The sequence below is a fragment of the Hylaeus anthracinus genome, unplaced genomic scaffold (assembly GCF_026225885.1).
Source record: "Hylaeus anthracinus isolate JK02 unplaced genomic scaffold, UHH_iyHylAnth1.0_haploid 11989, whole genome shotgun sequence".
In the NCBI taxonomy this organism is placed as follows: domain Eukaryota; kingdom Metazoa; phylum Arthropoda; class Insecta; order Hymenoptera; family Colletidae; genus Hylaeus; species Hylaeus anthracinus.
Window position 1 is genome coordinate 17,476,734 of NW_026534337.1, and position 23,569 is coordinate 17,500,302.

The following is a 23,569-nucleotide window of genomic DNA, read 5'->3' on the forward strand; positions in this document are numbered from 1 at the left end:
TGGTTTGTTATACTCCCGTCCTACGACCTGATTTCCAATAATAATTTGTTGCTGACCAATTGGAATTTAGTTTCCAACTTTTCTTTTACTTTTATTTTTCTAGCGAATTTTAATCGAGTTATTTAAATTTTTATATTCGATACATACAAGAACGTGACTTTGAAGAACAAACAAAATTCAATTATTAGTATAGATGATGAAGAAAGAAAAGAATTGAAAGTGATAGACGTAGCTTTAGAAGGAAATCTAATATCACGGCGGTACAGCCTAGCCAGCTGTCAGCCATCGATTGTAAGAACTTTTGCTGCCTTAGAAAGCAGCATTACGTACAAAAACAGTACTTTTCATTCCTTGTACAAAATTAGAATTATTTACACGCACTTCGTATAAATTTCGCCAGGAATGGACAGTAATATTCGTTACAATATGGTATGTTCTGTAAATGTTGCGGATCATAATAAATATTGTTCATGTGTGATGTTTCAAAGACAGTGCTGGACAGTTTACAATCCGTTAACGACAGACGTAATTTCACTTTTCCATTTAGCGAACAGATGTTACATACGCTACACGTTATCATCATGTATTATAATATAGATGGTACACAACATTGATACGCAAAACCCGAGAAAAACATTCTTCTCACCGATCGACAATTGTCTTGTTTTGTTCTTTTACTTTTCTTTCTTTTTTTATGCAGTTTAATATAGAAGATTAAATAAATTGAAAACTTTCTTTAATTTACTTTGTTATATTCTTTTAATATCCTCAACACTGAATACCATGTACATATGGTTTATGGTGGATCACGTCGCTAATATCAAACATTAAAAATAAGCAATCGTAATTCTATTTCAGCCTTCGCATACAAATAGCGATTCGAATGGAGAACCATCATCTCAAAATGAGATACCTACGTTAACCGTGTCGCTACCAATTATACAAAACGATATGATCAATTGCTCGGGAAACATTGCTACAGCTCACACTTCGATTGAACATCGAATGGTATGATAAAAATTTGTTATTCTATGTCTTGGAAAAACTTGTATTAACATGAAAGAATTATAGGCTGAAGGAGAAGAAATACCACCTCCAAAGGCAGATTTTTCAGCTCCACCACCTTACGAGGTAGCTACAAAATTACCCAGTTATGAAGAAGTTCAACGTGAAAAAACTTTGCAAGGCGAACATCATCCAGAATTACGAACAGTAATTTGATATAGTATTTGTACAGATTATTAACAATATAAATATTCGTATAAAATAGATCATCGCATTACTATGTATTATTATTATTTCCATAGCTTTCTCAACTCAGAGGACTGCAACAACCTGTAGCAATTCTTGCTGTAGATACTGAAGCTACGGAAGGTGATCCAGAAAGTGGCTTACTTGGTACCGATTTTATGTTCTTTACAGCTTTTTTGGGTAAGTTGTAATATTTATTTATTCTTTTAATTATGATTCTAAAGGAAACATTTTTTATTCGTTACAGTTGCATTTTTGTTTAATTGGATCGGATTTCTACTTCTGATGTGTTTCTGTCACACAATTGCATCACGATACGGAGCATTATCTGGTTTTGGCTTATCACTAACAAAATGGACATTGATTGTTAAACATTCCACCGACCTTGCATCGCGTGAAAATTCATGGCTGTGGTGGTTGATAATGGGATTTGGTATGTATCATCTCACGTGTACTATTCATTCAAATTAATATTGTCTTTATGAAATAAGATACTAAGGAAATTTTATTAATGTTTTATATTTAAATATTTTAGGTATTTTGATTTGTGCACGGGCAATTGTTCAATACTTGAACATTAAACGTGGTTGGAGACTACTACCTGGAAGTGCTCAAGAACGCTTACTCTTTTTTTATTAAGCCATTAAACCTGCACTTTTATCTAACTTGGCTTTAGAACAAACAGCATTTCTATTTGGGGTTGTATTTGTATAATATATAATCCACACCCTTTAAAAAAACGTTACTTTATATTGGCTACATATTATTCCATTACTAGAAGAAAAAGTTATTAAAATTATTAAGATTATTAGCCAAACTCGCTTATACGTGAGATAAATGAAACAGAGTAAAAAGAAAACATAAGATAGTATTTGCACATTATTTTATTTGTTGTTACACAGATAAAGTAAAATGTAAATTTTTATTGCTCAAATAGTATGAACAATGCTTTTATGTGAAATATTGTTAATTTACGCGTTATTTGCTTAAACATAAGCTTTTTAACGTCGGACATGTATATGTAAGTTTATTACTGATAAAATTGGTGTTACAAGTACAAAAATTTATTTTGGAAAAAGAAACATATAATCACTGTTCTCAAACTGGTATCAAAGTGTAAGAATTATAATAGCGATAACTGTGTAATACACTCTAGTATTAGATAAGCTTTTAGAATTTTGATTATACGTGATCTGTGTACTGATAATCCGAATTGCTTGTTTGTATATTACTATAATTTATAGAGACAATTCTTATTGAATTTAAAGGTATAAGTTAATCATAAAATATATGTACGATGTGTATGTATATGTATGTACACACACATATAAATGTATAAAAAAAATTATTGCAAAGCGATATACATTATATGCTATACTGTCAAAAACTTCAAACTTCATTGTTATACTTATTATAATAATATAAAAAATTAATGTGTCTTATGTTTTCTATTCATATATGCGTTAATATATTATTCCCTGCCATGATAAATGCAATACTAACAAAGTCGACGTAAGAGAATATATTGCAAAAGTCGGATATATGAAATTACTAGTATTTACGTAAAATTGTATTAATATTTTTTTCTTTTCTAATACAATTTTTTGGTAATTATATAACATCGATAGAGAGTGATACGATAGGGTCCCATGGTGTAATGGTTAGCACTCTGGACTCTGAATCCAGCGATCCGAGTTCAAATCTCGGTGGGACCTTTATTTTTGCTAGTCTAAGAAAATGATAAAATCAAAGGACATTTGTTATTTTCAATTAAATTTGAAATAATATTGTTACCATTATCTTATGATATACTATTTATAAAATTGCTAAGTGAAACATTTGTTACCGATAGTAACAATTTCTGATAGAATCATAGAATATACGAATAAGCAGAGGGCAGCACTATGTTTTACATGCATGCATATGTATTCGATTCGTATATTTACTTCGTTTCACTCGTTGCAACAGAAGAATTATACGTAAACGTAACCCACGTAAACCAAAGTAAATAACGATCGTTAAAAAACGATTATACAAATATTTATTAAATAAGATATGGAAGACTCGTTAAAGAATGAAACTAGTAGTATTAATGATAATCCAATTGTTTTCCTGGATATAGCAGTTGAATCAGAAAAAGGTAATACATTATATGGGGTTACGATCACGAAGAAGTAGTGTAAGTCGAATTTTAGCTGAGACAGTATTTTATTACTATCAACTTCGAACACATTCCATTAAGATTTTTTTAATGATATATTTGTTACTGCAACGCAGTTGGAAGAGTTGTAATACAGCTTTTTAAAGATGTTGTACCACGAACAGCAGAAAATTTTCGTGCTTTGTGTACTGGAGAAAAAGGTATTGGGATTAATGGAAAAAAATTACATTACAAAGGATCAATATTCCATAAAGGTACAATGAAAAGGATCGTGATACATACTTAATAAAGATAATATATTGAATATGACATTATCAATGAAACAATGTTTGTGTTTATGTGTTTAGTGTTACCACAGTTTATGATCCAAGGTGGGGACATAATAAATTTTGATGGAACAAGTGGAGAAAGTATATATGGAGCACAATTTGAAGATGAAAATTTTAAACTTTCGCATACATCAGGTGGATTATTAAGTATGGTAAACGAGGGTTATCCTAATAGCAACAGTTCTCAATTTGTTATTACTATTTCGGCTAGTACACATTTAGATAATACCAATGTAGTTTTTGGGAAAGTTTTGAAAGGGATGGGAGTTATATTGGAAGTATCTCAAGTGTCTACAGTAAAGGATGTTCCAGTCGAGGTAAAAATTAAATCTCTATATTATTTGTTCATATTTGAATTAATTCCAAGTTTGCTATATTTTATTGCAGAAAATACACATAACAAACTGCGGAGAATTAAAGGAAGGTCAGGATTGGGGATTGGAAGAAAATGATGGCACAGAAGATGTTTTTACCCCATGGCCGGAAGATTGGGATTATTGTATGAATATCAAAGGAGTCGATGTGAGTATTATACTCAAACAAAATGTGACTGGGAATAAAATAGTTTAATAGTATTCCCGAATAATGGTAGGACACATACATAACGGAAGTTATCAGAAAGATAAAAGATTCAGGAAATGATTATTTTTCACAAAAGAATTATGTGGATGCAGGCAGGAAATATAAGAAAGCATTACGTTACTATAAGTGGATGCTCAAGACAGTGGATATATCAAAACCTTGTAATGAAACGCTAATAAATACTAGAATGGCTCTATTGCTTAATCTTGCAGCTGTTAAATTAAAAGCAAAGAAACATCGTGAAGTATTAAAGTTATGTACAGAGGTGAGCTTTTCTTATATGTACTAACATAAGTAGCTTCAACTCTTACTTAACATCAATCTTTTACTTAGGTTTTACAGTTGGATAAGAACAATAGTAAAGCACTATTTCGTAGGAGTCAAGCATATATGGGATTAAATGAATATGATTTAGGTTTGAGAGACTTAAAACGGGCATCGTCAATATCCCCCAATAATAAGGACATTTTAATAGAAATAGAAAAAGTGAAAAAAGTTATGAGTTCATATCTAGCGATTGAAAAAGCATCATGTCAAAGAATGTTCAAATAAGAACAAGACATTTTATAAAATATTTGTAAATATAGCAAAATATTACATATGCATCAATATTTTTATATTAAACACTAGTGGTATTTAATCAATTTTGTAAATGTATTACATACACAATATGTTTTCATATATTATTTAATTTTTATATTTTATTATTGACAGTAATTCTCAGAACCTGAAACATTTTCTCATATAAGAGAAAGTATCAAATTTGACACACAGCATATAAATAAATATATTTTTAATACAAATTTTCTTTCATTTAAGAAGAATGCAGCTGATAGAATTGTATGCATTCAACATACTATCGCGAAGATAAATTTATCCTAACCAATAAAAGTTACTCCGTATAAAAAAAAAAGCACACGAAGCATGTTTCCTATTACATTTGACAGATTTTATTATATGTAACTCTTTTATATGAAAAACAAAAGAAATGTTATAAAAGAATCAGACAATTACGTCGCAGTAAATATTGCTATAAACAAATATTCAGTGTATGCTCATTTATTGAACATTTATGTCAAGTTCTTAACAAGTCTGAGCAATAAAATGTCTTTTAAGTTTTGGTAGGAGCTCACACATAGTTTCTGGCATTACATCAGTATTCTTACAACAATGGTTGTTTATTACATCTAAATATTTTTTAATAAAAAATAACTTAAATAATGTACCCACATATGAAAGATCACTAAATGCAATTTTGGCTATAATTAAAAACTCACGCTTTATTTTAACACTTTAATCATCCGGTTTTGTTGAAAGGTTTAAGTTTTCTTGTTTTAATAACACTGTATACCTATGTAACAAATTCAGTTATCTACAGTGGTTACAAGCATACAAGTTATCGCAATGACTAGATTAAGAATGTTTCCATTATCGAACACCTTCGACAGTAATATTAATTTTCACTAGAGCTCACGTTTTTTAATAATAAATAAATAAATAAATACATAAAAATAATCATTACCTATTTAATATTATTCAGGCAATTTCTTAGCAAAACGAAAAATTCTTCTGCATTTAATAAGGAATAAGTTTACATATCAAAGTTCTCTCTATGCTTCTATAACTATTTCAATCTGAGAATCGACAAACGGCATTGGAATTCACGGTGTCAAACACATAGTTCATTCTGTACAACATTGTGTTGGTTTTAAGAAGGGGCAAAGCTTTGTACGATATACAACGTTATTAATACACAGTTTGTGCATTGATGAAATTTTCAGAAGCCAGATATGTGGACGGAAAAATTTTTAAATTGCTTCAATAACCACAATGCACGGCAATGTATGATAAAATTGTTTATCAACACTGTTTGTTAATATTATGTTATTGGTACTTGTGTGTGTGTGTTTTTTTTTAAACTTTATGTTGTAACAAGTTTTCAAATTTTGATGAAAGTATCCAATTTCCCTTTGTTATAAATTGTAGGAAATATTGTGCGACTAAAATGATAAAACTTTGTTATCCCAATACAATTAAGACTACTTTTTGAACTTATGTACAGTGAGCATTTTTAGTTACATGTATTAATTTCAGCCGTATGTTGGACACTATTCGCTGGAATTCCCATTTCTTTTTCATAATTTCTATTCATAGCTTATAACTTTGCACCTTCGATCTCTTCCTTACTATTTGCTCTGCGTTTTCTCAGATTAAAGTTCTTCTCTGTCAACTTCTTCTGAACTATCTTCTTTTTCAACATTTTTACAGTTTTCTGTCGTAATTTCTGTTTCAATTAAGTGATGTAACTCTTTACATAATGTTTCCTCGCAAACTTCACCATTTATAACAGTATTTTCGATTACATCATATTCATTTTTAACATCGTGTTCCATTACATCCCTGAAGTCGGATTCAACAATTTCTTCACAACTTTTGAACATATCAGGATGTTCATTTGAATTCAACAATTCAGGATTTTCATTAGAATTTAATATGTCAGTATTGACTTCATCATCAGTTGTATCAGTAGATTGGGAGACTTTTTTTAACACGCTGTCAATTAGATTAGACGCAAAACTTCTATTCTCGTTTCCTTCATGAATAGTTTGATGAATAGGCAATGTTTGTGGTCTATGTGCGCGTGCATAAGGAAATGTATTTTCTTCACCTGCTGGTGTATGAACAGCAGATATTTCTGTTTGAGTTGCAACACCATTATCAATAAGAATTGGTTTTGATTGCATATTCGACATACATCGTTTTATCTCTGACATAGAGTCTTGTAATTGTTGAACCTAAACATGCATCGACTACTTAGAGATTATGTAACGTAATAAAATAAAATTATTAAACAAACTATTAAAGACGCGTAATTGATATTTTACCTGAGTGTGTAACAAATTACATGTTTGTGCTAAATTAGTCACGACATCTGCATTTTGTGTAATGTTTTCATTATCGTTGCCTGCAGAATCTCGATTACCACTAGGTTGAAGACTAACAACTTTTTTCCATAACGCGTTAATTGCTTGCATTTGTAGTAATTGCAATTTATGTTCACTTTCCAAAGCTGTTCTAGTAGCTTCCATATCGGTGGAAAGTTTCCTAAAAATTTAATAAAATATAATAAATTTGAAATATCTTTGATATATTGTTTCTGGGCAATGAGAGAATGAAAATCATACTGGATGTATTTATTCGTCCTGGTCATTTCGATAGCCTTTAATATATTCGTTGCTTTCTTATTGAGATTCCTAGTATGATAGCCTCTCCACATCCTTTGTATGCAAATTGCTGCTTTTTCAGCTTCATCTTGATCTAGTTAAGAAGCATTAAAAAAGTGGGTGCGTGGAATGCCGCCCGTTACAAGTGTAACTTCTTACATCTTAAAACGAAAGATTTTCGAACGTTTCTTCGTCGCGAGTAATAGCGAGCTAATGGCTGCAAATTTGCAATAAGATCTTAAGATATAAAAAGTGGGTGCACATTCTCTTTCCTACTTCATTCTGCGTGGAAATTTAACGCAAGCGTTAAATCGGTTTTACGTCGTATAAAAAGTTACACTTCAATGAAATAATGTAAGGACAGAGTATAATAATGTATATAGTAAAATAGTAGTATATTATTATATTCTTGGAAACTGTAATTTTAGAAAAGCTTTTACCTTTATTATTGTCCTCCTGCCTTCTTTGAATGGCTCTATGACGTATACCATCCAATTTTGCTTGGCACACTTCACTATCTTCATCGCTACTTTGAGTAGCGTTACCTGCATCTCCATCTCCACTTTTTTTAATTCCACCACTTTTAATTCTATCATTCGCACTTTTGGCCCTTTGTATGTTTCTGCCTAAATTTGGTGAATTTTTTGTACTTCGTTTTACAGGCAATGTTTTACTCTGAACGTAATTATTAATTTTCACACTATGAGGACACTTATTAGCATTTGTGACGATTGGTTTAGCGATATTTGGTTTTCCAACACTGCAATTTGTTGCAGAATTACTTTTTACAAGTGCATTTGCTTTTACAGAACTGAGATTCGTTTTTGCCATTGGATTTACTGTGTTTATTATTGGAATAGCTTTGCCGTCTCCATCGGACGTGGGTTTACTAGGCATTGTAATTTGACATGGTGACGTTAATTTACTCGGTGGTGTTTTTGGTAGAATTCGTGAAAGACCAGAAGGTGGACGAAAATCTGGACTCATCAAAGATTCTGGAACTGGCACTAATTTTGTTGCAGCTTGTAGAGGACTGGATGTTTCTGTAAATCGATTTTTTCTTTGTAAAATGTGACAAATAGGAACCAGTAATGATTTTGACTTACCTTCTATAGTTTGCGAAGCAGCCATATTCCCAGCTTTATTGTTTAGAGTACTACAAAGCATATTTGGATCTAAACTTTGAGTCATTAGCGATTCATGATTGTCATTTATTAGAGTGTGGCACGAGGAAACCATAGGATCAGTGTGACAACTAGCTATCATCCTGTCTGGTGATCTTATTCTTAATGAGTTTCTCGATGAACCTAATTAAATATCATGTACTTGAAATATTTGCAATTTATTTCATATAATAATATGCGTTGTCTTTTACACTTAAATGTTTTGGGGCTAGCTTTGCTAGCAAAAGCGTGCAAATGATATTTGACTAAAGATTAGATAAACAATTATAAGAAATGTGAACTATGTGAAATGTATTTCCAAATCGTCAAATGATAATTTGCTAACCAAATCCTCTAATTAGCATCACTGTCATAACACTGTTTTATCTCTCATTCTCCAAAGTCCAACAAATTTGCGCTATAAGCTTAAAAAAGCAGTCACTTAAAATCATTCTACGTACTAGGTATGAAAGACGTAAACATGTGCATCAATCCAAGATCAAATTTCTTTGTAACGCATGACACTTTCTTAAATGTTACCAAAACAATTTTCAGTTTCAGTTCCATTGAAATATGAGTGAAATTTGTCTTAAATTTGTACACATGTTTATTATGCAATTATAGCCATGTATGATAAATCCTCATTCTGACTTTGGATACCTTTACAAGGCGAATGGCACACACAGTACTTTGCTTCATAAAATTTTGGTGATTGTAAGCATTTATCTTCATAGTATGTCAACATTGGCGCAACTAGAGAAAACACATTATAACTAGAACATGTATAATGTGTATGACGACTGGAAAGTGTACATTACTACAAGTCCACGTTTACAATTATAAGTAAGAAAACTTTAAATGGTTTCTGATTGTATTCGCAAAAATAAAAGGAAGGATCAATTAGACTCACTGGCACGTCTAGGAGAACTTGTCCTGTTATGACTAAGTCTACGCCTAGTGGCTGGAGAAGGACTCATTCCGACGCTACTTAAGCTGTGCACGCTTCCGGCATCGCTTTGTTGATTTAATTGTTGTTGATGATGTTGTGCTTTACTCAAAATCAGCCTAAGCTTCCTGTCAGTTTCATTTTCTAATGACTCACCGGAAAGAGGGCAGACAGATGCTAAATACTGAGCAAGCATTGTATGTTCGCCAACACGGAATTGTCTACCACGACCCTGAGAATATAGCCACTCTGCCTTTAAACTGAGTGGCCATTGTTCCAAATGAATTTTGATTTTTTAAACAAATACAGTTTTGTTTATTAAATTAAATATAAAATAATTATATTTTCACAACATAGACCCACCTTTCGATAGGATCAACAGGATAGCCGTCAATTGATTTCAAGCTCATACACCAATTGATAACAAATGGACGATAATCGAACCCACTATAAGCTATTTGTTAAGAAGAATAAGCTACAGCTGTAAGTCTACAATTAATACAAATGGTGCTGTTTCGTATCTAGTTTTCTACAAGCACATTATTTTATTAAAAACGCATAATTCTAAGTATATATAATAACGTTAAATATAGTAAAATATTGCATGTTTTTGTCTGTATTATGTAAAAAATATGGTTATAATATTTCACTAATCCACATCTCAAATTCAGACGCGAATGTAATATTTAAATAATAAAAAGGATACATACTGTTACCTGTCATAACGACACATGGGTTATTAGCAATTGAAAAGTTTACTAAATTCTTTAAATTAGTTAAATGTGACATTTCATTCAAATCTGTAATATTATTATTTGCCAATGTAAACGTTTCTAAGGAAGTGGGTAAATAGCGTTCGCATTGTCGTAATGTTATTATGCGATTATTGTGCAAAAAAAGTTCCTAAAATGTTATCAATATTATTATATTTGCAAGAAAAATTGCTTAGTTAATTGTTAATACATTGTTAGTTTAACAAGAGAACAAGAACTGACGCGATGACAATAAGTTAAACATATATTACCTTTAAATTTCGTAGGTATGAAATGTCTGAGATATGACTGATGCTATTTTCAGACAAATCCAAATGCTCCAGTTTGATATTTGTATGCAAGTGCTCGATAGACTACATAAAGTGAATGATATAGAAAAAGCATACATAATAAATGATTTAATCATAATATTGTATACAAGTAATTGTGGCTAACGTACCTTTATATTGTTACCAGCTAAACAAAGTGTTTGTAAATTTGTCATATCCTTTATACCTTCTATAGTCAATATACCATTATTTGCTAAATTAAGAGTTACAAGATTATGTAACTTTGATACACCGTACATCCGTAATAATTGATTTCTTACTATTGAAAGCTGAAATTTCATATTAAATTAGTTTAAGAAATAATTACTTGTACCATAATTACTTATACCATACATACCACAAAACTAGCATATAAATGATACGAATATATATGTCAAGACATTTATAGTATAATACAAAAATGACAGACCAGGAAATTTTATACTATTTATTTTATATATAGAAAACATTACCTTGGTAATTCTGTGATAAGAATCAAGATTATCAAGACGCTGAAGCTCATTATCGTCTATGATCAATGTACTGATATCTGCATCCGACGGACAACGAGAAATCTTTTTAAGACCTTGACAACTTAAATCAAGTGTCTCGCATACCAAGGATTCTGAATAAACAAAATATCTTGGTGCTATTATTAAAATTTAAAGATGTTTCTACGTAATATTGAATAAAAAGTGTCAAAAGTGACAAGTGCAAAACCGCAATGAAATTGTATTGTTTTTATATGTATAACGATAAAATAATCACAGTTGTGGAATATTAAAATCTATTAGAAATATTTGAATCGTTTTCAAAAAGACATTTCGCTGGAAAATCATAAAATATAAATATTAAATTTACACTAACCCGTCGAAGCCATGACGAACACAATAAAGTGGCAGACGCTACGAAGATGTCGTCGTGATTCGTGATCACTATAGCGCGTAATAAGAAGTTTGCATGATGTTCGTAATATATACGAATTTTATGTTCATCTTTGTCTGTTATTAATAACGTCCTTAAATAGAACTAGAATATTTCTTTTGTATAGAAATGTTCTAATTTCTATCCGTTCGTTTAGATCAAATTTCTATACGATCTAAGTATATGCACATATACATACATATGTACATGTACATAAATATGTCATATGTACATTCCGTTATATCAATAAATTTTCTGTTTTTAACGGATGGTGGTTGAGATAAAAGAATATAACGTCTACGTAATAAATATTACAGTCATAATTTATAGGTATAAACAGAAATTCTTTACTTTGCTATATTACGGTTTTTGAATGATTTTGAAATTGCGCGTTTGAAGATTTAACATGGCGATCTAAGAGTTCAAAATATTTCACGTATTTCTTTTCAAATTTGACTAAACATCGTAGTATATTGAAAATATTTATTATCTCCCGAATGATAATCAGAAATTAATTTAATCTGACAGGTAAGATTTCATTGAGTACAATCGTTATTGTCATTAAATTGTATAAGACGGGCTGATAATAATAAAGTCACGTGTTGAGCATATTGTTCTTTGCTATGAAATAATACCGAGATGCCAGAAGCAAAATAAAAATGGAAAGTTGGGTGATTCGTATTTCCAGTCGTTACAAGTGTTCTGTAACGAATCATAATCTTAATATTCTCGAAAGACAGCAGTTCTCGAAAGATGGATTTCATACTAAAAAACATAATTCCTCTCATTGCAATTCTGATATTCTAACCTCTCCAGACATCACCGATAACTTAAATAAAAACCATCAGAATAGTGTAAATGTAGATAATGCATTTAGAAGTCTAACCTCTGCTTCAATTGTTTCATCGAATGAAAATGAAGTGCATAAACAACAAGGAGATTCACCTGGTATACCAGCAAACTTTGAACAAATGTTTACTCCTAGGATACATAATTTAAAGGAAGGTAATAAGAAATTTAATGCCGCTATGGAATGTGAAAATATACAAAAATTAGAAAAAGAAAAAGAGCATATGAAAACCTATAATAATGACAACACGAGAATCAATGGAATTAATATGCAAATGCTTTCAAGGTCTTTATACCAACAGATATTCAAAAATTCTTATAATCAAGAAATATTATCAAAGGAAGAAGTAAAATCTATAAGGGACAATTTAAGATCGTATGGAATTAAAATTGAAGATGCGACTAGATTACCGGAGGTGAATCTTAAATTACCTCCTTTGGAAGGAGACAATATAGAGGAACACTTTTATAACATTGGTAAATTACAAATTAAACCATATATATCAATTATAAGAGACATTATGAAAAGTATTCCAAAAATGCCAAATCAATGGATATTACAGGAAGGGTGGACTAGATATACACACGATAGAATAGAGACTGTAAATCACCCGTTAGAAGACGGTATTATTTTGGATGTAGAAGTTTGTATGAAAGAAGGACCTTTACCAACACTTGCCACCGCTGTAACTAACCAAGCTTGGTACGGTTGGGTATCCAAGTCTTTGGCAGACGGTCTAAGTAGAAATTTTGATGGGCAACAGTTTCATATGGATCAGTTGATTCCAATGGAAAGCGAACCTACAGAATATGGAAAAAAATTAAATAATTATCATAAGAAAGCAAAAATTATGGTAGGTCATAACGTGTCGTTCGATAGAAGTAAAATTAAAGAGCAATATTGGTTGAATCGTACAGGATTACGGTTTATCGATACAATGTCGCTTCATATCTCTGTTAGCGGGATTAATAGCTATCAAAGATCGATATTAAATGCGAACAAAGATTCGGAAGAAAAATTTGATTTGCATCAGCAAACCTCTTTAAATAGTTTAGCAGAAATACATAAATTTTATTGTGGCAACGAAATAAGTAAGGAATTTAAAAATGTATTCGTAGAAGGAAGTTTGAAAGATGTAAGAGAAAATTTCAAATCTTTAATGAACTATTGCGCAAACGACGTGTTGGCGACACATAACGTCTTATGCCACTTATTTCCTATTTTCGAAGATAGATTTCCTCATCCTGTTACTTTAGCAGGAATGTTAGAACTTGGAACAGCATATTTACCCATTAACTCAAATTGGCACAGATATTTGAACGAGTCGGAATCTACGTTCGAAGACTTAAACTACGAGACTAAATTTACTCTTGCTAAAAGAGCGAATGCTGTTTGTCAACTCATGCACGATGAAAAATATAAAGAAGATTTATGGATGTGGGACGAAGATTGGAGTACTCAAGAAGTTAAGGTGAAATCGTTATCGTCGGTAAGAAATAGTAAAAAGAAATATGAAGTTGAAAACACGGAAAGAGAAGAAACGGATGCGCAAAAGTATTTGACCGACGGAGAAAACGACGAGGAAGATCCTCTGGAGAAAGAATTTGCATATTTGAAAGAAACAAGGAAGCTATTACCTACGAAACCACCGCATATGTCAGGATATCCTGCATGGTATAGGAAACTTTGTTCAAAACCGAATGATAAAGACTGGGCACCTGGTCCACAAAATATAAGTACTTCTATGCAGATTGTACCAAAACTGTTGAATCTGACATGGGAGGGTTATCCATTGCATTATATAAGGAAAAAGGGTTGGGGTATTTTGATACCTTATAACAATGATTCGAATATCGAAACCAAAGTACCTTTGAAACAGCTTCTGGTTCAATGTTCTTTACCGCAAACAGAAGGCTTATTCAATGGAACAGATTGTTCAATGTCAACTCTGGATAACGACGTGGAAAGCAATTTATGTAAGAAAGATTTTTGGTATTCTTCTAAGACAAAGAAATCCAGTAATCGTTTAAGTCACGTTTATAAAGGTAGCGCCATTTGGTGTAACACAGTTGTAGATAATTGTTGTTATTTTCTTAAATTGCCCCATAAAGATGGAGCAAATTATAATGTTGGTAATCCGTTGGCTAAAGATTTTTTGAATAAGTTTTCGGAAAATGTTCTCGCTGGTTTAGACAGCAGCGCCACAGAAGTACTAAACATTGCTAAAATGATGTCATATTGGAGAAACAATAGGAACAGGATCATGTCACAATTTGTAATATGGTTCGATGATTTATCCTTATCAAACACTGTTAAAAATACTAAAAAGTCAATGCGTTACGGGGCTATTTTACCTTTGGTAGTCGTATCTGGAACATTAACTAGGCGAGCGGTAGAACCCACGTGGATGACTGCTTCTAATGCTCATCCGGAACGCGTTGGATCGGAATTACGAGCCATGATACAAGCTCCACCAGGGTATAATATTATCGGAGCTGATGTCGACAGTCAAGAGTTGTGGATCTCGTCGATGATAGGAGATGCTTATTATAAAAAAATTCATGGAGCTACACCTTTTGGTTGGATGACTCTAATCGGTACCAAGTCCAATGAAACCGATATGCACAGCGTTACAGCTAAAGCGATTGGAATATCGAGAAGTCAAGCTAAGATCATAAATTATGCTAGAATTTATGGTGCAGGACAAAAGTTTGCGGAAAGACTTTTAAAGCAATTTAATCCATGCATGACAGATGCAGAAGCTGCATTTAAATCTCGGAAAATGTTCACCATGACGAAAGGTAAAAAAGTATACAGATTGAAAGCTGAGCATATTAACGATCAACTGAACGATAAAGAGTATTCGTTTTACGAAGCTTCTAAAATATCAAAGCTATTCGCTAAAACGGTATCTGAGATGTTTGAGAGCGGTAAATGGATAGGTGGTTCGGAATCGGCAATGTTCAACAGGCTGGAGGAAATTGCTCAGAGCTCTCGTCCCGTAACTCCCTTCCTAAATTCTAGATTAACCCGCGCTTTAGAAAGTCAATCAAATAATGAGAAATATTTACCTACTAAAGTAAATTGGGTAGTTCAAAGTGGAGCAGTTGATTTCTTACATCTAATGTTAGTTTCGATGAAGTGGCTTACGAAGGATAACGTAAGATTTTGTTTATCGTTCCACGACGAGGTGCGCTATTTGGTGCCGTCGCGTTACAAATATAACGCCGCGCTCGCCATGCATATTACAAATCTTTTAACACGTTCTTTTTGCGCTTCGAAGCTTGGAATGAAAGACCTTCCAATGTCGGTAGCGTTTTTCACCTCCGTAGAAGTAGATACCGTTTTGCGCAAAGAATCAGGGGATGACTGTAAAACACCTTCGAATGGTCATGGATTAAAAAATGGATATGAAATTCCTCTCGGGGAAAGTTTGGACGTATTTTCGGCTATAGAGAAAACAGGAGGATCCTTGGGATCTTGGCACGACACACAGACACGGACACAAACACAGAGGAGGAGAGAATCTCTCGATTGTAAAATAACGCAGATCAAAGACAGAAATAGTGTTTTTAGTTAAAACCATTTAACGGCTATCAAAGTATTATCGATTAATCAATAAAATGTATAAAAATGTTGTTTACGTTAGTTTACTTTACTTTTAAATGATAACATGTTTTGTATTGTTGTTACGTTTGTATTTACAGAGGAAAATGTCCAAAGCAACTAAACGAAAACATGTCGTTAAAGAAGTCGAAGATCTAAGTCTTCCTACCGAATCGCAATCAATTGTACGGATAATCGAATCGCGCGGTAATAATCTTCACGAAGTCGTAGATTTGACCGGAGACCGATATCTTGTGTCTATGCCAACCAAGTTTCGAAGAAACATCTGGGTGAAACGAGGAGATTTTGTATTGGTAGAGCCAATACTAGAAGGGGATAAAGTGAAGGCGGAGATCGTTAAGATATTGACACGAGTATGTTTTATTTTAAACAGTCATACTTTTATTAATAACTAATTATAAAGAATAGAAAAAACTTATCTGTTAGGAACATGAAAAATTGTATCGCGCCCAGGATTGTTGGCCAAAAGAATTCGACGAAACCGTAATGTTAAATCAGAGAATAATGAACAAGCACGAAGGAGAAAATGATCGCGAAGAGGACGATATTTTTGTAAATACAAATAGATCATCGCTTAATTTTAATAGAATAGATAACACCAGCGAAACAAGTTCCGACGAATCCGATTCTAATTGATATTTGTATTACAGTACTATATAAGCAATAAATAACAAATATATATTTATTTGATAAAATCTTAAAAAATGTAATAAATATTTGATTACTTTTCATATTGTATCATTAAATTTTATTTTGCTTTTCGTTGCAATTCATTTTCTAATAAGGTTCGACAAGGATACAACAAATATTTAACGAACCACGTTAATATTCATTTCGACGAATTTTTAGTTATAATCGTTTTCTTGTTTAGTTACAAACATGATAGGATCGAATATATTGTTTTGCAATAATTATATAATTATATTATATATTTTATCGATATAAAAATATTTTCATGTTTGACGTAAATGAACGTTATCACGACAATTATCGTTGTATTGTATTTGATTAAACTTATCGGCTAGTATGATTTTTGCATTTTTATACGCATTATATCTGTCGTGTATTGTAACATTGTCTACCTTACCGTTATTGTCTATGGTGAGTAAATATACAATTCTGGATGGTTCAACATCGAGAGTTGTACAACATCGTTTCTTTAACTTTAATTACATTTAGGTTGTGTAATTACATTTCTTTCAAAAGTCAGGTAATATACGTTATCAATTTCGTTGGATAACGATATTGTCCAATAAATTGAAATTCTTTTCGACTTAAGAAACGTTAAGAAATGCAAACTGATTTCAATTGTAAGTTACTTACTTCATTTCATTTTTATCATCTTTTTCTCGAAAACAAGAACAGTGTAATAGCCTACGTTTACATGAAATCGTGCCTAACGAATTCAACGCGATTGACAGAATTACGAACTCGTTAATTGAATGTACCGGGAATCCTACTACGATTGAACGGTATATTAGACCGATTTTCTTATCAGCGAAATGAGAAGGAGGAGGATGATGAGGCTGTTGTTACGACGGGCGAAGGTGTTGGATGGTATCGCTAAGAATCCTACGTTTAGTCGCGGCGGTGTATGCCAGTCACTCTCCCGACACCGACAGTTTCATCCTCTTCTCCTTCGTTCCGTTTATTTATTTTGGTGTCGACGAGATCGACCGACACGTTCGAAAATCAGTCGCTTTTCGATCCGTTACCACGTGCAATGCTCTTATAATAAGATCGAATTTTATTCTATTCTATTCTATTGTCCTCGGTTTCAGTGTCACGTGATTGTTGTTAACGCACGTGTTCCCTTCGACACATAAACGGCCCTCGTCACGTCAAATTCGTGATATTTTCCGCGAGTGTTTTATCGAGTTTAATCAATTAGATAGTTGGTGACACGTTTCTCTGTTGTTTGCCATCGTGCATTGTACAGAATCGGATAGAAAAGAAAGAAAAGTATAATTTACGGTTCGGGAATCGATTCGAGGATGACAAGATGATGCGTACCTCGGAGAAGACAAATGGAAATCTTTGGTGGAGTATCAAACAAAAGTGTGGCTCTGTAACGGAGTTAACGTCTAATTTTACGTCCGAATGGCAGATTGAATCGTTTCGAGGGCAAGGCGGGAGCTTCGTTTCAAGCTGGAATGAAAGATTGAATCGAACCCACTTTTCCCTTATCGAAGCAAAGTAATTTCACGTAGAAGCATCAATTATTGACCCATTGACGATCGACGATCGTGGACCGCAATCTGTTGACTCGACTACAAGCTATCTAGTCACGACGGAATGCTTTGTTTACCCGCGATAATTATTTCTGCAGATACGAATAAAGATTGTTAAAATAAATGGTTGACAGACTCGCTCGAACTGTTCTTCCTAGACTGATTCAACATCTGTCTATCAACAAATTTTCAACTTGATCGGGAAAACTCGTCCGACGTAGAGAGAGAATTATTTGTTTTTCATAGGAATAATCGATATGGAAACATCCAACGAAGATACGAGCGATTTGCACGATTTCTGGAAGAATTGGGACCTGAGAAATCTGTCGGAAACCGAGTACTTAACCAAGGTACTCGGGCCCAAATATCTTCCCATGAGGATGGTAATACCCCTCACGATAGTTTATGTGGTGATATTCGTCACTGGGATTTTCGGGAACGTCACCACGTGCACCGTCATCATCAGAAATCCATCGATGCAAACCGCCACCAATTACTACTTGTTCAGTCTGGCTATATCCGATCTTACTCTACTCGTGCTGGGTGAGTGTGTACGTGTACTATGTAGTATGTAGTACATGGTATGTACATTCTCGTTGAAACGGTCTTTATCCTGATACCTTTCTTTGTGCTTTCTTTCGTATACGATTTCTCTACATATACCGATACCTGTCTCGTCTACTCTACTATACAAACACTGTAAACCTTTACTACAATAGAATGTCATCGCGCGTTACACATTAATGGTATGCGAAATACGAGACATTTTCATTCATTTTATCGTTTTTTCATTTATATATTTTTAATATCTAATATTTTTCTTCTTCTTCTTCTTCTTCTTTTTTTCCCTGCAAATCCGCCGGATTTTCTATCTTGGTGGAACGTATTCTGTTCGTAGATCAAGAGAAATGTGTACGCGAATTTGATCAAAACTTGAACAGTTTTCCGCAAAGTTACATTGTCCGAGAGAAATTCGTTGAAACGCGTCGCGAATGTTTATATAAACTTCAAAACTCGATCAAGTCAACGGTTTTGTTTCCGTGAAAAAGTTCCGAATGGCAAAGTGGAAATTCAGTGGCCGTGCATCGTATCTCCGCGAAGCTCGAGACAAAATGGAGTTTTCGGTCCCATCTAAACAACACAGAAAGAAAAAAAGGAAGGAAAAAACAAGAGTATTCTTATTACATAAGAAAAATACTTTACTCGGATAAATAATTGGTTGATAATACTAGTTAGGAAAAGTTGATACCTACTAGTCTGTTTCAAATTGCTTCGTACATTAAAGGAAATTAATTGAAATGTTCATTTTCCGCATACTTTTTGTATTTCGAGTGCGCGATAAAGTTTGGAGTTTGTTAATTACTTACCGAGCTTGAATCGGTCATAAATCTACTTTCGGGAAAACGAGTTTGCGTACCGCGGTGATACTAGCGCGGGTCTTAGTCATTGCGTGTCCTGGTGCGGACGTTTGACGTGGTTGATTGCACGATTACACGGAAATAAATCACAGATAACGATACACGGTAAAAATGTAGTTTGCCCGTCAACGTGATCGTAAAGAAAAAAAAAAAAAAAGAAAAAAAAATATATCCTCGATCGGTCGTTATCACAATCGATCGATCGTTATCGAAATGTGTTGAACCACTTTTAGGATTGCCGAACGAGCTGAGCGTGTTCTGGCAACAGTATCCGTGGGCTTTAGGAGTCGGGCTTTGCAAGATAAGAGCATACGTATCAGAAATGTAAGGAATCACGTAATTCATCTGTTAATTTCTAGTCGATCGCAGCATACTCCTTCAAATGAACAACATTCGTTGCATCTGTTCGGTAGGTCGTCGTACGTGTCGGTCCTCACTATAGTGGCCTTCTCCATGGAAAGATATTTGGCCATTTGTCATCCGCTTCGCGTTTACGCGATAAGCGGTCTTAAACGACCGATACGTTTCATCTTGGCTGCGTGGTCGATAGCGCTAGTTTCCGCGATACCGTTCGCGATTTACACGAAAGTCAACTTGGTCGAGTACCCGCCAGGTTAACCAACCGATTCCATTGCACTCTTCTCGTGTCAATTACAGTTATAGTTACACGTCCATCTATTAATATGAAATTATTCAGGTTCGGACAATTATTCGGCCGATTCGGCGATTTGTGCGATGCTCCTACCGTACATGCCCAACTTTCCCCTCTACGAGCTGAGCAGTATCATATTTTTTTTTATACCAATGCTGGTGATTTTGGTGGTCTACTCAAGGATAGGTTGGAAGATAAGAAACAGTACACGGGACACGCTGCATTCGGTAGCGCACGGCGGCGCGATTCATGGAGACTCGAGACAGATGCAATCCCGAAAGTCCGTTATCAGAATGTTGAGTAAGATCCAACTGTTTGCCGTTGTTATTTTCTTTTCTTTTCTTTTTTTTCAGTCCTATCATTCTTATACATACGGAAATGTAGTAGATAATCCTAATAGCGTACGTTGTACGTTGCGCGAGTGAAACGTCTAACGATCGATGATTGCAGGCGCCGTAGTTATTTTGTTCTTCGTTTGCTGGGCTCCGTTTCACGCGCAACGCTTGCTTTACGTTTACGCTCAAGAGTCCGATTATTATCCCGACTTGAACGAGTGGCTGTACATTCTGAGCGGATGTCTCTATTACTTCAGTACAACAGTCAATCCTATTTTATATAATTTAATGAGCGCAAAGTATCGGCATGCATTCAGACAAATGCTTTGCTGTAAGACAAGGAGGAAAACAACCGGGAGGAGCTGGACCACTAGACGGTCGCAGATACGCGAAAACCATCCCAACGGAAAGTCGCGTAGCACAAATTTTCAACGTTCCGTGAGGTTGTAAACATTAAACAAATGATACATACGTATAATACGTTATACCATATATCTCGAACATTGACGACATTTACATAAATTTTGTTTAGGTATACCATCAGTCAAGCGAAAGAAATGTTTCGATTCACCGCAAGCAGAGACAATGTGAGCAAAGACGGGAACACGAACGATAACGTTCCTCGTAAATCTTACGCGTTGAAGAAAGTAGACTCCACGTCCAGACCTCTTCTCGATCGAATGCACTCCATCGCACCGGAACAAACGACCAACACATCTTCCACATTTGAAAGGAATACGAACGAACCCGTATCTACGACTAGTAGTATTTTATGATCTACTCAAACTGTACATTTTCACCAATTAAAATTATTTAACCGATGTTCGTTACACGATACTTGTAAATAATAGCTGTAAATTAATCGATCGTATCGTTATTTATTCTTTGACAATCTATCGCACTAGTCGTATCATTTTTAAGTAAATATTTATCCAATCTTACTAGATAGTAATGTTTCGTGTAATTAATGAAGGTTTCGTTGATATACCGAAAAACGTTTCGAACTTCCATTAGTTAATTAGCTTATTCGGCGGTCATTTTTATACACGTTATTTTACTCGATCACGTTGCATCTCGTGTAAAGTTTCACGACTACGTATGTATATGTATACTATGTATTTATATGTATAGTATATGTGTACGGTAGTTAGGTACTGCACGAATATGGTAAAGTTCGAGGCATTCGAGAATATTATTTTTGTAGAATATCTGTACAAAATAAAGGAGATCGATTGTTTAAGTAAGTTCGATTTTTTTTTAGTAAAAGCTTTCGTCGCGTCACACCTGTCAGGGTTAAAAATAGATAACGCGTTTAAAATTTGGTCAGAAACTGTAAACGGTGGATATATAAGAATTTTACAATTCTAATTCTTACAATTAGCGAAATTTTCGAAGAATCTTTTTTATCGAGAAGTCGATTGCAATTAGTTCGAGTGGAAGTTGGAGTTTCAATTGACGGTAAGATCCAAGTTTGTAATAAATTTGATTAAAGTGGAACAACACACATACAGTCATGTCCGTGACGATACCGAAACTGTGATGGTACGCAAAGTCGAAGATTGACAACAGAAGTAATTCAGATTCGCACAGTGTGTGTTTGTTAATTTTCGAGCTAATAGAATGACGAAAGTAGTATTAATAAGTTTCAAGTTTATCAAGTTTTCTTTCTGTTTATTTCTAGACATAACAAATGAGTATGTAGATTCAAAGAGTAACACGAGCAACGGTTTGTCTTTGTTCGAGTCGTCAAAATGAAAAGTGTAACCTAAATCAGTGTTTCCGTCTAATAATATTGCCCGATATTCTATCGTTGTGAAAAAAGATGTTGAGAAAAGCATCTGAAGAAAGCGAAGATGATAGCGTTTATTCTCTCGAAATCATTATATTGTATCGCAGAATTGATTACCTTTGTAGCGATCCAGTCTTTCTCGTCGGTGTATCAATGTATCCTTCGATCGATTTTTGCCCAATTAACAGGAGAGAAATCATTGCAATGGGTAATATGTAATATCCGTTTCTCGGATAACGATAATACCGATAGATTCAGTTACGTTCTCTGGATTGCGCGGTCCTATTGATTTTCCTCTTTCTTTTTCAGACGCAACGTTTTCTAATCCAATGCTTAACTTCTAAAAGCTTCCTTGTAGACTGAATAAGGACAAAAACGAAGAAACGTAATTGTATTATGTCGGTGCTCGGTCGGAAGACGTCCAAGGTAAAATGTAAGCTGTAATTGAACGAAAACGTCGAAAATACGATTATTCCTCGCGCTCAAAGTATCCGTTTTTGTCCACGTTCACTCGTCGCGCGATCTTATTACTCGTTATTTACTAAACAACGAATTTAATGAATAAATCAACCTTGTGGTAGTAATGCATTTTATCAATTTCTGCGATTGTAAAAGTCATCGGTAGCAAATCGATCGCTTTTGCACTTGAACGTTTCAGATTTTCATAATATCATAATGTTTTACTCCGTATGAAATTCGAGAGAATTTTCAGTTACCGTTTTTCTAATTTTCAAACTATCCGAAAAATATAACGCGGCTGTACCGTGAAATACGAAATGTTTTTCAGTTCCTCCTCTACATTTTTATTCTTGGCACGATGATTTTAATCCTCGACGGGTACGCCGAGCCAATGGCATTCCCTTCCGAGGTCGAAGAGGATCTTTCACCTTGCTATTTCTATCAGACACATTTGCCGATGGAAGCTATCGAGTTTACTTTGTATAAACGTGAGAAAATAGCCGAATATCTATCGCAGAAAAGCTTGACCCGTCGTCGTCGACCGACG

The 23,569-nt window shown here is 33.7% G+C and overlaps 5 protein-coding genes and 1 non-coding gene across 17 annotated transcripts; 5 read left to right on the forward strand and 1 right to left on the reverse strand.

Annotated features, from left to right (window-relative positions):
- Positions 1 to 266: 266 nt before the first annotated feature.
- On the forward strand, positions 267 to 2,706 carry LOC128887693 (NEDD4 family-interacting protein 1-like). The gene is made up of 6 exons (XM_054143881.1): positions 267 to 429; positions 859 to 1,008; positions 1,072 to 1,212; positions 1,308 to 1,431; positions 1,499 to 1,684; positions 1,787 to 2,706. The coding sequence occupies exons 1-6, from the start codon at positions 403 to 405 to the stop codon at positions 1,888 to 1,890; spliced, it is 732 nt and encodes a 243-aa protein (XP_053999856.1). The 5' UTR covers positions 267 to 402; the 3' UTR covers positions 1,891 to 2,706.
- Positions 2,707 to 2,894: 188 nt separating this feature from the next.
- Trnaq-cug (transfer RNA glutamine (anticodon CUG)) lies at positions 2,895 to 2,966 on the forward strand. Its single transcript has one exon. It is a non-coding gene; the product is annotated as a tRNA-Gln (tRNA).
- A 217-nt stretch (positions 2,967 to 3,183) lies between these two features.
- Positions 3,184 to 5,835, forward strand: LOC128887690 (peptidyl-prolyl cis-trans isomerase D). Of its 2 annotated transcripts, none has more exons than XR_008460088.1 (6): positions 3,184 to 3,391; positions 3,529 to 3,666; positions 3,760 to 4,058; positions 4,129 to 4,263; positions 4,416 to 4,588; positions 4,657 to 4,796. XR_008460088.1 is itself a non-coding variant. In XM_054143873.1 (6 exons), the coding sequence occupies exons 1-6, from the start codon at positions 3,307 to 3,309 to the stop codon at positions 4,873 to 4,875; spliced, it is 1,131 nt and encodes a 376-aa protein (XP_053999848.1). In that variant the 5' UTR covers positions 3,190 to 3,306; the 3' UTR covers positions 4,876 to 5,835. The 2 variants fall into 2 exon arrangements, 1 of the variants encoding a protein (XP_053999848.1); XM_054143873.1 differs by having other exon boundaries at positions 3,190 to 3,391; positions 4,334 to 4,588; positions 4,657 to 5,835.
- LOC128887680 (uncharacterized) lies at positions 5,584 to 11,855 on the reverse strand. Of its 4 annotated transcripts, XR_008460086.1 has the most exons (14): positions 11,605 to 11,855; positions 11,211 to 11,362; positions 10,869 to 11,027; positions 10,681 to 10,782; positions 10,363 to 10,559; positions 10,020 to 10,103; positions 9,621 to 9,916; positions 9,371 to 9,463; positions 8,654 to 8,854; positions 7,988 to 8,590; positions 7,509 to 7,641; positions 7,209 to 7,428; positions 6,403 to 7,118; positions 5,584 to 6,323 (listed from the first exon to the last, which is right to left on the reverse strand). XR_008460086.1 is itself a non-coding variant. In XM_054143848.1 (13 exons), the coding sequence occupies exons 1-13, from the start codon at positions 11,615 to 11,617 to the stop codon at positions 6,534 to 6,536; spliced, it is 2,838 nt and encodes a 945-aa protein (XP_053999823.1). In that variant the 5' UTR covers positions 11,618 to 11,854; the 3' UTR covers positions 5,584 to 6,533. The 4 variants fall into 4 exon arrangements, 3 of the variants coding, with proteins under 3 accessions (XP_053999823.1, XP_053999825.1, XP_053999826.1); XM_054143848.1 differs by having other exon boundaries at positions 5,584 to 7,118; positions 11,605 to 11,854; XM_054143850.1 differs by lacking the exon at positions 9,371 to 9,463 and having other exon boundaries at positions 5,584 to 7,118; positions 11,605 to 11,849.
- Positions 11,856 to 12,031: 176 nt separating this feature from the next.
- Positions 12,032 to 17,165, forward strand: LOC128887683 (DNA polymerase subunit gamma-1, mitochondrial). Of its 6 annotated transcripts, none has more exons than XM_054143859.1 (3): positions 12,032 to 12,189; positions 16,219 to 16,491; positions 16,565 to 17,165. In XM_054143859.1, the coding sequence occupies exons 2-3, from the start codon at positions 16,225 to 16,227 to the stop codon at positions 16,772 to 16,774; spliced, it is 477 nt and encodes a 158-aa protein (XP_053999834.1). In that variant the 5' UTR covers positions 12,032 to 12,189; positions 16,219 to 16,224; the 3' UTR covers positions 16,775 to 17,165. The 6 variants fall into 6 exon arrangements, with proteins under 6 accessions (XP_053999834.1, XP_053999837.1, XP_053999831.1 ...); XM_054143862.1 differs by lacking the exon at positions 12,032 to 12,189 and adding an exon at positions 12,234 to 12,666; XM_054143856.1 differs by lacking the exons at positions 12,032 to 12,189; positions 16,565 to 17,165 and adding exons at positions 12,851 to 12,987; positions 13,074 to 15,312 and having other exon boundaries at positions 16,219 to 16,380.
- Positions 17,166 to 17,701: 536 nt separating this feature from the next.
- On the forward strand, positions 17,702 to 22,018 carry LOC128887689 (neuropeptides capa receptor-like). Of its 3 annotated transcripts, none has more exons than XM_054143869.1 (7): positions 17,702 to 18,196; positions 18,616 to 18,912; positions 20,021 to 20,111; positions 20,201 to 20,400; positions 20,485 to 20,739; positions 20,890 to 21,217; positions 21,307 to 22,018. In XM_054143869.1, exons 1-7 carry the CDS (start codon positions 18,166 to 18,168, stop codon positions 21,548 to 21,550), a joined length of 1,446 nt encoding a protein of 481 aa, XP_053999844.1. In that variant the 5' UTR covers positions 17,702 to 18,165; the 3' UTR covers positions 21,551 to 22,018. The 3 variants fall into 3 exon arrangements, with proteins under 3 accessions (XP_053999844.1, XP_053999847.1, XP_053999845.1); XM_054143872.1 differs by having other exon boundaries at positions 17,703 to 18,334; XM_054143870.1 differs by having other exon boundaries at positions 17,703 to 18,178.
- Positions 22,019 to 23,569: the final 1,551 nt, after the last annotated feature.